General features: G+C 36.3%; 1 protein-coding gene across 1 annotated transcript in view; it reads left to right on the top strand.

The window, feature by feature from the left end:
- The window catches only part of LOC107548806 (activin receptor type-1-like), a 35902-nt gene that overhangs the window by 2762 nt on the left and 19614 nt on the right, over positions 1 to 13526 (top strand). The window contains exons 2-5 of the mRNA XM_016229626.1: positions 7146 to 7246; positions 9183 to 9437; positions 11050 to 11313; positions 11992 to 12197. Of these exons, the coding sequence (XP_016085112.1) occupies positions 7156 to 7246; positions 9183 to 9437; positions 11050 to 11313; positions 11992 to 12197 (816 nt within the window). The 5' untranslated portion in view covers positions 7146 to 7155. The remainder of the gene's footprint in view (positions 1 to 7145; positions 7247 to 9182; positions 9438 to 11049; positions 11314 to 11991; positions 12198 to 13526) is intronic.

Genomic DNA, 13526 nt, shown 5'->3' with positions numbered 1-13526 from the left:
TGGTTTTGTAGGCAAACATTAATGCCTTGAATTTAATGCGAGCAGCTACTGGTAGCCAGTGCAAATTTGTGAACAGAGGTGTGAAATGCATTCTTTTCGGCTCATTAAAGATTAATCTTGTAGCAGCATTTTGGATTAATTGGAGAGGTTTGATAGAAGTGGCTGGAAGACGTGCCAAGAGAGTATTGCAATAGTCCAGCCTGGATAGAACAAGAGATTGAACAAGGAGTTGTGTTGCATGTTCTGAAAGAAAGGGCCTGATCTTCCTAATGTTGTATAAAGCAAATCTGCAGGACCAGGCAGTTTTAGCAATGTGGTGTGAGAAATTCAGCTTATCATCAATCACAACTCCAAGGTTTCTAGCTGTTTTTGAAGGAGTTATGGTTGATGATACAAAAAACATGAAGGTTGCCATATCATATTTTTTGTCTTGTCCATTGCAGTTTTGAGAGTGAATCATTAGACTTTGCGGCCATTGGTCTTCTTAGCAGCGTTAAAAACATGGCTTTTATTCAATTTCTGAATGATTTATATTTTGCCTGTCAAGCATGCAAAGAGTGCTCCATTTCTAATCACTGAAAAGCTGTCACTCACTTCAGTTCATCGCAATCTCACAAACCTTCTTTACAATCACTGAATCTCTTCTTTGCATTGTGTCTACACTTTGTTACGGTAAGATGATTTGCGAACGCACAGAACTTGGCACTTAACACTTCATCGATTCGAGCGGTGAATGGATAACTTTAACATCTCTGATTAGCCACTGAGTTTAAGAAGTCAACAGATTGTCTGTGATTGGCTACATTGCTTAATAATACAAAAACACGCTGCAAACAGAAACATTTGACGCTTTTCAGAGCACAAACACAAATTCACACTGGAGCATTTACCAAATATGTTTCGCCAATATCACATGGGGCCCTCCAATTCCCTGGGGCCCTTCCAGCTGTCCCATACACAGAAAGACAAAGATCATGAATGCTGTGTGTGTGTGTGTGTGTGTGTGTGTGTGTGCGTGTGCAGGGGACGTGTTCTGACAGGTATGGTAGGTGGAATGGAGCTCCTAATTAGAGTAATGTGTTTTGGTATGTATTGATGTAAGTCAGTGCTTAATTTGTAAATGAATAATTGCCGGATCCAAAACAGCAATTAAAGGCGCTGTGACTGACACTGAAAATACAACTTAAGTTTTCCCGTAACATTCAATGACGTCACTAAACGGTGATGCCACAATTATATAGAGAGCATCGTTCACAAGTTTCTGCATTAACCTAACTAGGGCACAGCTTCAAACCCTGGGTCAAAAATGGGTTGCCAGGATGATTTTAGGAAAATGTATATCTAAGATACATTAAAAATAACAAAATTTGTTTTCATAAAAATAAAATTAAATCATAGTATAGGTATAAATATGCAAAAAAATTAAATAAGTTAAACTTAAATAAGTAACAGTTTTAATTAAACGTGCATCCTTGCTTTATTTAAAATCACAAATGTTTTGTTGTTATTTTGAGTGTGCACTTTGTGCTTTCGAATTATGTCTTACTCTTATCTGTATGACCAAAAATGATGTATTTTATGTTTCAGTTTATAGTGTTTATAATGTTTATACATTATAATAGTTCACTTTATTTAGTATTATTTCTGGTATTATTACACTCTCTCCAAACGTTCTGCTGCTCACAAAACATCAATGAGAGCGAGTTTGAAGAAAGCTGACTGGTCACGGTCAAAAATATGTTGAGGACCAATGCATAACCTCCAAATATGCGCTCGCTCTCATATGCACGCACGCACTGTCATGATCTAATGGCGGATCCTTAAAAACAATTACCGGAACAAAAAATCCAAAATCAGACATTTTCCAGAACAGGATCCGGCTCAAATTAAGCAATCATTTGAGATTGCTGCTAGCTTTCAGTTGTTTGACAAGATCATACATAGATCATGACATGTCGGTATGTTGGGGTCAATGGTGTGATTTATTTATTCTTTATTATTAATTAACTTTTTTGAAAATACATTAAAATGCAATTCAGACATTCTTAAACACCTCTTTTGTGATGAGATGGTTGATTTATCTTTAACAGCGAATTCAGGTGATGTTAGAGCTGATCTGCACATCTGTAACCATCATGCAAGTACTGCAACTGTGGCGCAAAGTCCATGCTTTGAACTTTAGATGCTTTTGAAAATCCAGTGTTTAGTTGATCCTAATAAGTGCTCATTGTCGCAGTTGTAAACACAACAGCTTTCTTCTACAATGAGGGGGTTTGGGGTCACAATGGCTTTGTTTCCGGGCAGAACATTAAATAATGTAACCCACACCCCCTGGAAATCCTGTAGAATTTAAGTTAACCATCAGATAACATCTTCAAAACTCCCGAAGTGTTTCCCATTTTGTTTGTCTCGTGCATCAGGTGTTCAGACAACAGTACTGTCTAGTACTAATGCTATTAATAATGTAATCAGTATACAGAAGTTCACTTCAATGAACATAGTGGTGTCAACGAGTGAATTTAGGTGTCTGAAAACAGAAAGAAAATATTACTCTGTTTATATTCCTATAGTATTATACTGTATGCTGCAGTTAGTTCAGGCCCTTTAATCTGATTTGGTAAGAGGCCTTCCAGGAGGGCACTGGGGTTGTTCACTGTGTACTCCTCTTGTCTCTGCATGTTCTAGACAGGCATAATTTCTCCTAGTGTCCTCAAAGCATCAGATAGCGTTTTGTCGACAGGTTATCCACATAAACGAGCTACAGCATTTGAGAGGAGTTCAGGTTTTCACTGGGGTTATACAAGCAGAATGTAGGCAGGCATTATGCAAATGAAATGAAATTTTTCAATTGTGACGTGTGACTGTAAACTCCACAGAAATGGGATTTGAATTTTAAACATCTCCGTAATCGATTCAGAGTTGACTCCTTCTTTTGAGAGACAATAACTTTAAAGGGCTTTTTAACACTTGAAATATTTGACCCTGTGTCATTTTAAACCCTTGGAAAACAGAATCCTGGGTTATTTTATTATAGGAGTTAGGGGGTGTGCCCGAAGCATGAATCCGTATTCAGAAAGGCATGGAAAACAAATAACGATGATGATGCCGGCTCAAACATCGTGATATCTATCGGCCCAACCCTAGTGTCCACATCAATATTTTTACTCTACATTTCCTGCCTCAGCTCAGAAACTTTGCAGCTGGTATTTCACAGTTGGGTAAAGTGTGTAATTTGTCCACCCTGTCTGAGATGGAGAGCGAGGGTAAGCAATCATTTTTCTGTGCACTGTAATTTGGCTGTCAGAAACAGCTGGCAGTGTAGCTAGAACAATGCAAGAGAAAGAAAATAGAGAGAAGGAGAGCAGAATGAGGCTAGAAGAGCGAGAGGAGCATTGGTTGGCAGAGCCCTGAGGGTAGATCAGATTTTAGACATCATCATTTAGGGCAGATTAAGTTTTGTGTGCACACATGGCTGCACCTCTGAGCATGAGACACAGGTATGACTGTCGTGCATGTTAGACTTTTCATGTGTTTGTTGCGTGTTGACATGCCTGTAAGTTTTGGGTCTGATCTGAGCAATCTTTGTTTGATCTGATTCATTTGGGTCTCTGGCAGTGCAGGCCTGTATCTGTTCTCTACTGAAAGCAGGTGGATTTGTCCTAAAAATAATCAAGATAAATGTGCATGATAAAAAAATGGTACCAGAGCCATATCAGAGAAGTAGAAAAAGACTGGAGAAAATGAGAAGTCTCACTGCATTTGGGCTGGAGTGTGGTTATTGATTTCTAATTGATTTATAACTGGATATAGAATATATCTGTCAGTTCAAATTATTAAAAGAATAGTTAGTGGAAGACTAATATCAGTCAAGATGAATAATCAAATTACAGTTATTTTGAGATAACCAGTATTGGCCAGTCATTGTGGCATGCATCATTTGGAAAATCTACTATTGAATCATGCACTTTATTTAAAAAAAAAAAAAAAAAATTTAAATATTTTTGAGTGTGTTTATGTAAATATGTTACAAAATAAGATGTTAATTTAATTTCAGCAATACTGACCATCATCTGCCCTACTACAGCATTGCCATTGGCTATTAAAAATCCTTTAACAGTAATAAGTTCTGAACTGTTTTTGAGAACATTATAAGCAATTCATAGTTTGACTTCCTGAACAGTGTAATCAGTGACTATGGCCATTTTTACACCTTGTATTGACATCCAAGTTGTATCATATATGCAAACATATAGAGTGACTGTATATGCTATACATTACTAAACTTGCAATAGAGCAAACAAACATCTTGTTCATGTACTCATATTTTCATTATTTCTTGTCTCTTGATTAAAAAACAAACAAACAAAAAAAACTGTTAAGTTTTGGAATGACCATTACATTGGTCACAGGGCATTCCTAATATTTTGTATACTGAGTGCCCATCCGGCACTGTCTGTGTCTGCTGAGCAACTGCCTTCTTCCTACTTCCAGGTTTTTGTTCCTCTGGATTGGTCCTTACAGGTTAAGCATATTTCTGGTATAATGGCAGCTCTGCCAGCTATCAGTTGTGCATATTTTTATTATTATTAATTTCCCATCATATTGTAATAAGCAGAAATTATTCCACGAGGCGGGATTCGATCCCGGGACACTATGACAGATTTGACAGAAAGATGACAGAATTTTTATTTTTGGGTGAACTATTCCTTTAATGTTAATAAAACAACAAAACGCAAAGAGAAAAATCACTCACTACTCTTAACTGAAAAACTTTAATACAATTGCTTTGATAGGAATCAATGGTGTTTTATTTTTATATTTGTTCATTCAATTTCTTGAATGCTCCAGCTAAATACACCTATTGTACCTTAAAATAAAGCACTGTTGTTTTATTTGTACAATGTGTATTTATAATGTGTAACTTTGTTCTTATTTTTTAATGACAAAGATAAAATAATGACAAAGATTTTTGTCTTTGCCCACTTTGGCCAAAATTTCTGCCATTCTTTTTTATATTTTGTTACCTTGAAAGGCTTTGTCTTTATAATATGAAAATTCGCTGTAATGCTCAGACAACTTGCAAAATAGTAAAAACCAACATGACAAAGAATTGTGATAAAATCGTTAATCGTGATATTTCTTAAAAACAATTGTGATATGATATTTTTGTCATATCGCCCACCCCTATAAATGAATAAACCCCACAAAATATTCCCCAAATACTTATGTTAAGTGTTTATGTTTTTCTACAGGAGGAAAACGCTTAAAGATAGACGATGCGTTCATATTCTGCTGTTCTGTGGTCACGGATTTGCGGGTCTTGTCTTTTTCTTGCAGGACTTTTCTACAGTAGGAAAACGCTTAACGAGAGACTTTGTGCATGCGTTCATATTCTGCTGTTCTGTGGTCACGGATTTGCGGGTCTTGTCTTTTTCTTGCAGGACCCGGTATGTTATAGTACTAAATTAGTTTTAATCGTTTAATCACCACCACAGCTTCTTGTCTCCATTGGCAACACCCACGATTTGTGTCGATTGCAAGTGACGTCGCAGGTAGCGGAGAGTGCAAGTGGCGATTGCAAGTGACATTGTAATTTAGTTTCTTTTTTCTTGTCTTCACCACCTGGCTACTGTTGTAAAATGTTGAGATATTCAAACAAAAAGTAATAAAAAATAGAACAAAATAAAAAATAAAGACTGCAAGTGACGTCGCTAGCGGAAGCGCAAGTGTCTGAGAGTGCAAGTCTGAGAATGCAAGTCTGAGAGTGCAAGTGCAAGGCTGCAGCCAGACCCTTTTGGGAATTGTTCAATCCCTAAAAGTCAACTATTGAATATGGTATATTGATCTGTGTCGCTCATTTGTGGTTTTGATTACTGTGACATTTCAGAAGTGCATGCTGATTTATGTTGATTTATGTGAAATATTCAGTGCAGTTATTATAATTGGCAGGTTGTTTGTACACACAGAACAATAACAGTACTTCAGAAATGAGGTTGACCTAACCCTTCCTCTCCATGAGTTTACCCAACTCACCCTTCTTACCCCAAGAGTGCCCCTTTGTGCCCCCATCCTGCATAAACCCTAGCTGTGTGTCTGAGTTTTGTCCTCTGATTATTGCAGCAGCATGTGGTCTCTGTGTAAATGAACAGGCAGCTGGGCTGTTACTATCAGAGCATTTGTTGACTGGGCACAAGGGAGCTATAAGCATGTTCTGTAGATATTGAAAGGCATGTCATCTGGCTATGAGAGTGTTACCATCATCGTCTATGTGGTTTGAGAATGCTTCTCTCGGGTAGGCGTGTACCTCTCATCTCTCTGGGTCATAAAATTATCTTCTCTTTATGGCTCATGTACCTCATGGGAGGGAAAATAAACAAAAAGAAAAAGAAAAACTGTTACTGGCTTTGGGCTCATGTAGCCTACCTCATTCGGCACAAATTCGAATTTGCGATGCAACATTTGGGTCCTAAATTAATAGGCTATCTATTACGTAAACAAGGCTCTGTATTTCACTCATGTTCAGGCATAGATTGCACAGCAGACCATTGAGCAGTGTAGTTAACAATGCTAGAACTGATATGTTGTGTGTGCTCACAATCACTTGGATTTTTTCCTTATAACAGTGGACACAACTTAAAATTAAGAAACAGGATGTGCTTTCTCAGTTTCCGTTAACTTCATGGAGCGTGTTACAAAAATGAACCAATACTCAGTGTATTGTACTTGTCGCATATTTTTTTCCGTTAGTTGTGTTAATCTGTACTGTTAATTACGCAAGTAAAATATATTTAGTGTAGGTCTATTTATTTCATTCCAGTTATGTATATAATTTTATTCAGATTTTCTCCATTCACAGAAGTGCTGCAGGTGCGTGATGTGAAGTGTGAATGCTAAATTTTAATTCTGCTATTTGTGCATTTAAGTATTTTTAATGGGTCACAGACATTTATTCATTGAAATGTAATTAAATTCTAATTTACTTTCTAATTTTGTCAGTTAATGGTTAATGATAATTTAACAAGCCGGTTAAGAACAAGTTCAAAATGAACATCCCTTCGTGAAACACTTTTTTAAAAATGTGAAAGATTGTGATGTTTGTAACACTGTAATCATATTTTGTTGTTTCTCTGATTGTTGTCTTCTAGGTCAGTGGTGATGCCTATTTTCTTCAGGCCTGAAATGTTAAGCAGTAAGATGATTCTGCTGTTGGTGGTCGTGTTGGCTTCACCTGCTGCCTGTATTGAAGGTAAGACTGACATGCAGTATATTGGTGGTTTCACTGTATATTTTCTGTGTATGACTGGGCGTTTATAAACTACTAAACTACTTTTATTTAAAAATGTAATTTATTTCAGTGATAACAAAGTTGATACTAGTCTTCATTGTCACACAATCCTTTAAAAATCTATGGCTAAGGCTGACAGTGCATTGAACAAACTTTGACAAAAACGGGCAACACCCCAAAAGATCATTCATGAGAGCCGGTGATTTTAACCACACCAACCTAAAACCTTCCCCTGCCCCCACCTCGGTCGTTCTGACCACTCTTCTGTTATGTTAATGCCTGCATACCAACCACTTCAGAAATGGAAGAAACTGGTTTCTAAATCATCAGAAGGTGGCCAGAGGTAGTTATATCTGCCTCAGGACTGTTTTGATCACACCGATTGGAACATATTCAAAGAGGGACCTAGAAGAATATGATTCATCTTTCATGTTACATATTAGTGTCTAAGGGTGTTTTCCAATGCTAGACATACACGCATTGCTTCTCCTCCGACTAAAGACACTACATGAGCTACAGATAATGTGGTTATTTTAACAACGGTAGCAAAAACACCACATGCAGCAAAATCGATTCATACTTTTGTTAAAACGCATAATTAAAAAAAAAAAAACAATGCAGCAAATACAATTAATTCGTCATACACACGACTATATTTAGCATTATTTATCAGCATGGTAAAAGCATTTCATAATAAACAATTTTTTTTAAATTTGAAAAAAGTATTTGTAGTTATAAGGAAAGACAACTGAAACTGTAAAATTACTAGTTAACTTTGATTTCTGCTCATGATGAGAGCAATTTTATTATGTACATTATTTTTTGCAGATACATATTTTAAGCAAAATAAAAAATGGTCCTGACCTCAAGAGGAAAAATCTGACCCCCATACAGTATATTTTTTTAATAACATAGCCTTCCGCCATCCATATGTATCTAAATGTAAAAATAATATTAGTCTGATAAAACATCTGATCTTATTTTTTAATATTAATGTCCTATTGGGCTCAATTTATGAAATATTTAGCTTTTTTTGTATAACAATTCTGACACCACTGCTTTGGCTCTCAGGATCCAATATCCTCAACTTTGATGACTATTTAGACTGTTTACTGTTTGATGGAAGTTTATAACTATTCCAAAAAAGTATTGTCCAGACCTCTGTTGAGAAGAAAATATAGAAAGTGGACCTCTTGGAAATTTAATTGAATACCCTGGTGTAGAATGTTCCAACCTTCAGAAGAATAACAGTTCAGACGTTTCACTTGCAAGATATAGACCAATTAGTAGCTATGGGCTTCACACAAAAATATCCCACCATATGTGTCAGTTGATTCAATAAATCAAAATTCTTTTGATAACTTTATCTGGTCACTAATGAATAGTTTTTGAAATTGTGAATGAAATCATATGGTTTTGATTTTTGCCTATATGATTACAATGAGATGAAGAAACCACAAAGGGCTTTATTTTAGCACCACCTAGTGTCAGACAGATATGTATGCAGGTCTGAGTAGTGATTTTGATGCTTAGACCCCTAATAATAAGAAAATCAGCCATGTAGTAACAAAGCTGCTTGGACACCTAATAAACCGTATTTTTCTTGCAGCTTTAGAGTCACTAGTCATATTGCATTTAGATTTAGGTGATTAGTTCAAAACTTTGTGGCAGCAGAACTGGGCACCCATGAGCATTGCATGAGCAAAGATGATGGCCCATTATAAATGGCATACTTCCAAGGATTTCTGTGTCAGCCAAGCAGCTGCCATTGAGATACAATAGGCATGCTGACACAAACGTGCTGTAGTTGAAGAAAGAGGCATATCCATGTGTCTTGGTTGAGCATCTCATAATTGTAGATGAAAGGAAATGTCTTTCTTGTGTGTGTTTTCCACAGATAAAGGCAGCACTGGTGATGTTGAGTGTGTGTGTGAGGGGTTATCATGCAGTGATGTCCAGCGTTGTTTGGGCCTGCAGTGTTTCTCCTCCCTGTCTTTTGAGAATGGGACAGCCCTCCAGCAGAAAGGATGCATTGTGGGTAGTGAAGAAGTGGCAGTGCTCTGCAAAAACTCCCAGACTGTGGACACGCTGATGCACTGTTGCCAGGGAACATTGTGCAATATGAATGTTACCGTGGAGATGCCAAGTACAGGTGAATCTTTTTTTTTTTTACCTCACACCTTAATTTAAATGTACAAAAGTGTAATGATGAAAGGGTAAGTATGTAATTTAAAATGGGTGAATCTTACAAAATTGGACAAACACATGTCTGGTTCACATTTCACACCCCAAAACAAATTAAAATTTGCATTAATGTAAAGAAACCTATTTCATGGCCTTTTATGGTCCTTTATTCAAATTATTAAGTATGACTCAGACCATGTTCCTGATATGTTTTTGTGAGATTTGTCCATGTTGCAGCTTGGTATTAAAGTAGGCTATCTCTTTCATTTTTTGGAAAGGTTTAGTCTTGGAAGGATTGTAATAATTCTCATTTCAAAGCAAATAAATGCCTTAAGGACCTTGCATAATCCAAGTAATTTTCTGTAATAGTAATTTAATAGAATTCATTAATGATTTTATTTTTGTAAAGTAATTACTCATTTAGCCTACTGCCCAAGACGCTGGAATACACTCCAAGATCCCTGCAGCCCAACATGTGACAAGTGGTTTGAAGAATGGATGAATGAAATAAATCACTTAGTGACTCAATACAAGCAAAAAAATAAATAAATCACACCTTCAAACAATTTGCACTTACAGCGGGTAAAATAAGTATTGAACACGTCACCATTTTTCTCAGTAAATATATTTCTAAATGTGCTGTTGACTTGAAATTTTCACCAGATGTCGGTAACAACCAAAGTAACCATACATACAAACAAAACAAATAAGTTCAGAAATTCAAGATATGTGTAATAAAAATGGAATGACCCAAGGAAAAAGTATTGAATACCTGAAGAAAGGGAGGTGCAAAAGGCATGGAAAGCCAAGACACCAGCTGAAATCTATCAGTAATTAGAAAGATGACGAAGATTACCAGGATGATGAAGATGAAAAAAGGCTGGACATTTCAGCAAGACAATGATCCCAAACACAGACAAGGAGACTCTCAATTGGTTTCAGAGAAAGAAAATAAAGCTGCTAGAATAGCCCAGCCAATCACCTGACTTGAATCCAATAGAAAATGAGAACTAAAGATCAGAGATTTGAAGACTCTGTGGAAGAATGGGCCAAAATCACACCTGAGCAATGCATGCCACTAGTTTCTCCATACAGGAGGCGTCTTGAAGCTCTCATTACCAACAAAGGCTTTTGTATGACATATTAAATACATTTCAGTAGTTCAGTACTTTTTCCCTGTCATTCCATTTTTATTACAGTTTAATTTATAATTTCTTAATTTCTATTTGTTTTGTTTTCTTTGTATGTATGAATTACTCGAGTTGTTACCGACATCTGGTGAAAATTTCATGTCAAAAGCACCTTTAGAAATATATTTATTGAGAAAAATGGTGATGTGTTCAATACTTATTTTACCCGCTGTATATCGGTTGGAAAAAAAAGTTATCTTATTGTGCATGATTCACATTATGAAAGTAGTTTGTTGACCCCTACATTTAAAAAATTTCACTTGGAAATAATTTGCATTAAGAAAATAAAAAAGGGTTGCTAATACAGTTTCATTAAGGCAGTTACACCCAGCTGAGGGTGTAACACCACACACTTATGTTTTTTTTATTTTTACCTTCTCTTCTATCTAGATGAGGAGTTAAGGGTGGCCCCTACAGAGCACGAATGTGTGTGTGAGGGTCGATCATGTGCAACGGGGGACCGCTGTAAGGGTCAGCAGTGTTTCTCCTCTTTGACACTGAGTGATGGGACACCAGTGTCTCAGAAGGGCTGTTTTAAGGTGTATGAGCAGGGCAGGATGACCTGTAAAACACCTCCATCACCTGACCAGATAGTGGAGTGCTGTCAGGCTCATCTGTGCAACATGAACCTCACTGTGAGACTTCCTGTACGAGGTAACAGACATTAACCTCTCACACCTTCACCTCCTTTTTATTCCATATTCATACGCATTTATTTTTTTATTTAATTTTCTTACATATGCTCACACAAACAAAACATGTTTCCTTTCATTATGTCTTATATTGCATGTGGGTATTTGTAGTATCAGCAGCATTCTGTGGCTTGACATGCATTTTGTTAATTTATAATTAGTTTGCGTGTTGCTTTTATGTTTAGCTCCGTTCCTAATCAAGCACACCTGAAAAATCTAAGCAAAGACTTCAGAATTGCTTGAATAGTACATGCAAGTGTGTTTAATTTGAGGTGGAGCTTCTTTTTTAACTCTACAGGATAATGGCCTAGGGCCCCATCCCTGATCTAAACATCTGACATATATTAAATATCAATGATTTGACACAATTTTAAAACTCGCTGTTGTTTCTGGGTTTTCCATGACTGTTGCAGCTTGTTTCATTGTTTTTGTCAATATGGAAAAAATTAAATTGGCAATGCTCAAGAACTCATTGTGACGAAAGAAAGAAAGAAAAATATGTATTTTTTATATTACAGTGAAAGTTAGGGGTTAAAATGTGCTTAATGTCATGAAAATGTCACAAACTGAATTTGTTTTGTGAGGTTCACCACTCTTCAAGGTAAAATGGTTTCTTTTTAAATCTCTGTGTGTCTCTCAGTGGTGGAGGGCCCCAACTATAGTGTGACAACGCTGACCATCGTGATTGTGGCTCCAGTCATCGTTCTGATATTCCTGTCTGGTGTGGCTATCCTGATCTTCCGTTGTATTCACCATCACCAGATGGAACATCTGACCGCTCATGATGCAGAGTATGGCACCATTGATGGTCTGATTGCGTCTAACGTGGGAGAGAGCACACTCGCGGTGAGAAAAAATTACACTTACCAAAGTCTGTCATCAGTCTGTGATTTAAGCACATTGAGCGCATGCTGAAAAGATGAGTAAAAGATCAAGTAAAGCTTGGCTCTTCCAAGCTTAATAATGGCAGTGAATGGTGGTCATGATTTTGAAGCAAAATTACAAAACAAGTGAGAAAAAAAGAAAAGAAAAAAAAGGAGTAAAAAAAAGTAGTCTACATGGATCCGGGGGGTTAATAAAGGCCTTCTGAGTAGAACTTCACTTCAGAAGGCCTTTATTAACCCCCCAGAGCTGTGTTGAGCATTTTTTAGGAAGGATTTATACACTTTATTTAGCTTCAAAATCTTGATCACCATTCACTTTAATTATAGAGCTTGGAAGAGCCAGGATAGTTTTTAAAAAATAAATTCAGATTGTGTTGGTCTGAAAGAAAAAAGTCATATACACTTAGGGTGGCTTGAGGGTAAGTAAATCATGGGGTAATTTTCATTTTTGGGTGAACTATCCCTTTAGCAGGCTTAGGCTCTATTTAAAGGACTACAATAAATATCTCATATGTGACCCTGGACCACAAAACCAGTCATAAGGGTCAATTTTTCATAATAATAATGTCAATAAATAAGCTTTCCATTGATGTATGGTTTGTTAGGATAGGACAATATTTGGCTGAGATACAGCTATTTGAAAATCTGGAATCTGAGGGTGCAAAAAAATCTAAATATTGAGAAAATCGCCTTTAAAGTGGTCCAAACCAAGTTCTTAGCAATGCATATTACTAATCAAAAATTTTTGATATATTTACAGTAGGAAATTTATAAAATATATTCATGGAACATGATCTTTACTTAATATCCTAATGATTTTTGGCATAAAAGAAAAACCTATAATTTTGACACGTACAATGTATTTTTGGCTATTGCTACAAATACCTGTATACCCCAGCGACTTAAGACTGGTTTTGTGATCCAGGGTCACATATGTGGTTACACTATAAAAGAAAAAGAAAAAAAAGGACATGCACCATAGTAATACCATGTTTTTTTTTTTTTTACATAAATGCTTTTTAGCTTATTAATTAATAAAACATCTCATAAATCTATGCAACAATTTACAGCAATTTAACATCTGGAATCCACTTTTTGTGTTTTGAATGGTTTCTAGATTTTGTTTATGCTGACATATGATAAAATGTTAAAATGTTTTAACAAATTTTCAGAGCATTTCTCTCTGTTTAAACAAATTTCGGCAGAAAAGTTGCAGGGTTTTGGTGAGTTGGTGAGTTTTTGTGATGTGTGTTTGCTGAGCTGGCTCTTTAGTTGCTGTTGTTGGATCTTT

The sequence above is a fragment of the Sinocyclocheilus grahami genome, unplaced genomic scaffold (genome assembly GCF_001515645.1).
Source record: "Sinocyclocheilus grahami isolate Dianchi unplaced genomic scaffold, SAMN03320097.WGS_v1.1 scaffold355.1, whole genome shotgun sequence".
Lineage (NCBI taxonomy): Eukaryota > Metazoa > Chordata > Actinopteri > Cypriniformes > Cyprinidae > Sinocyclocheilus > Sinocyclocheilus grahami.
This window is presented reverse-complemented; position numbering and strand designations above follow the sequence as displayed.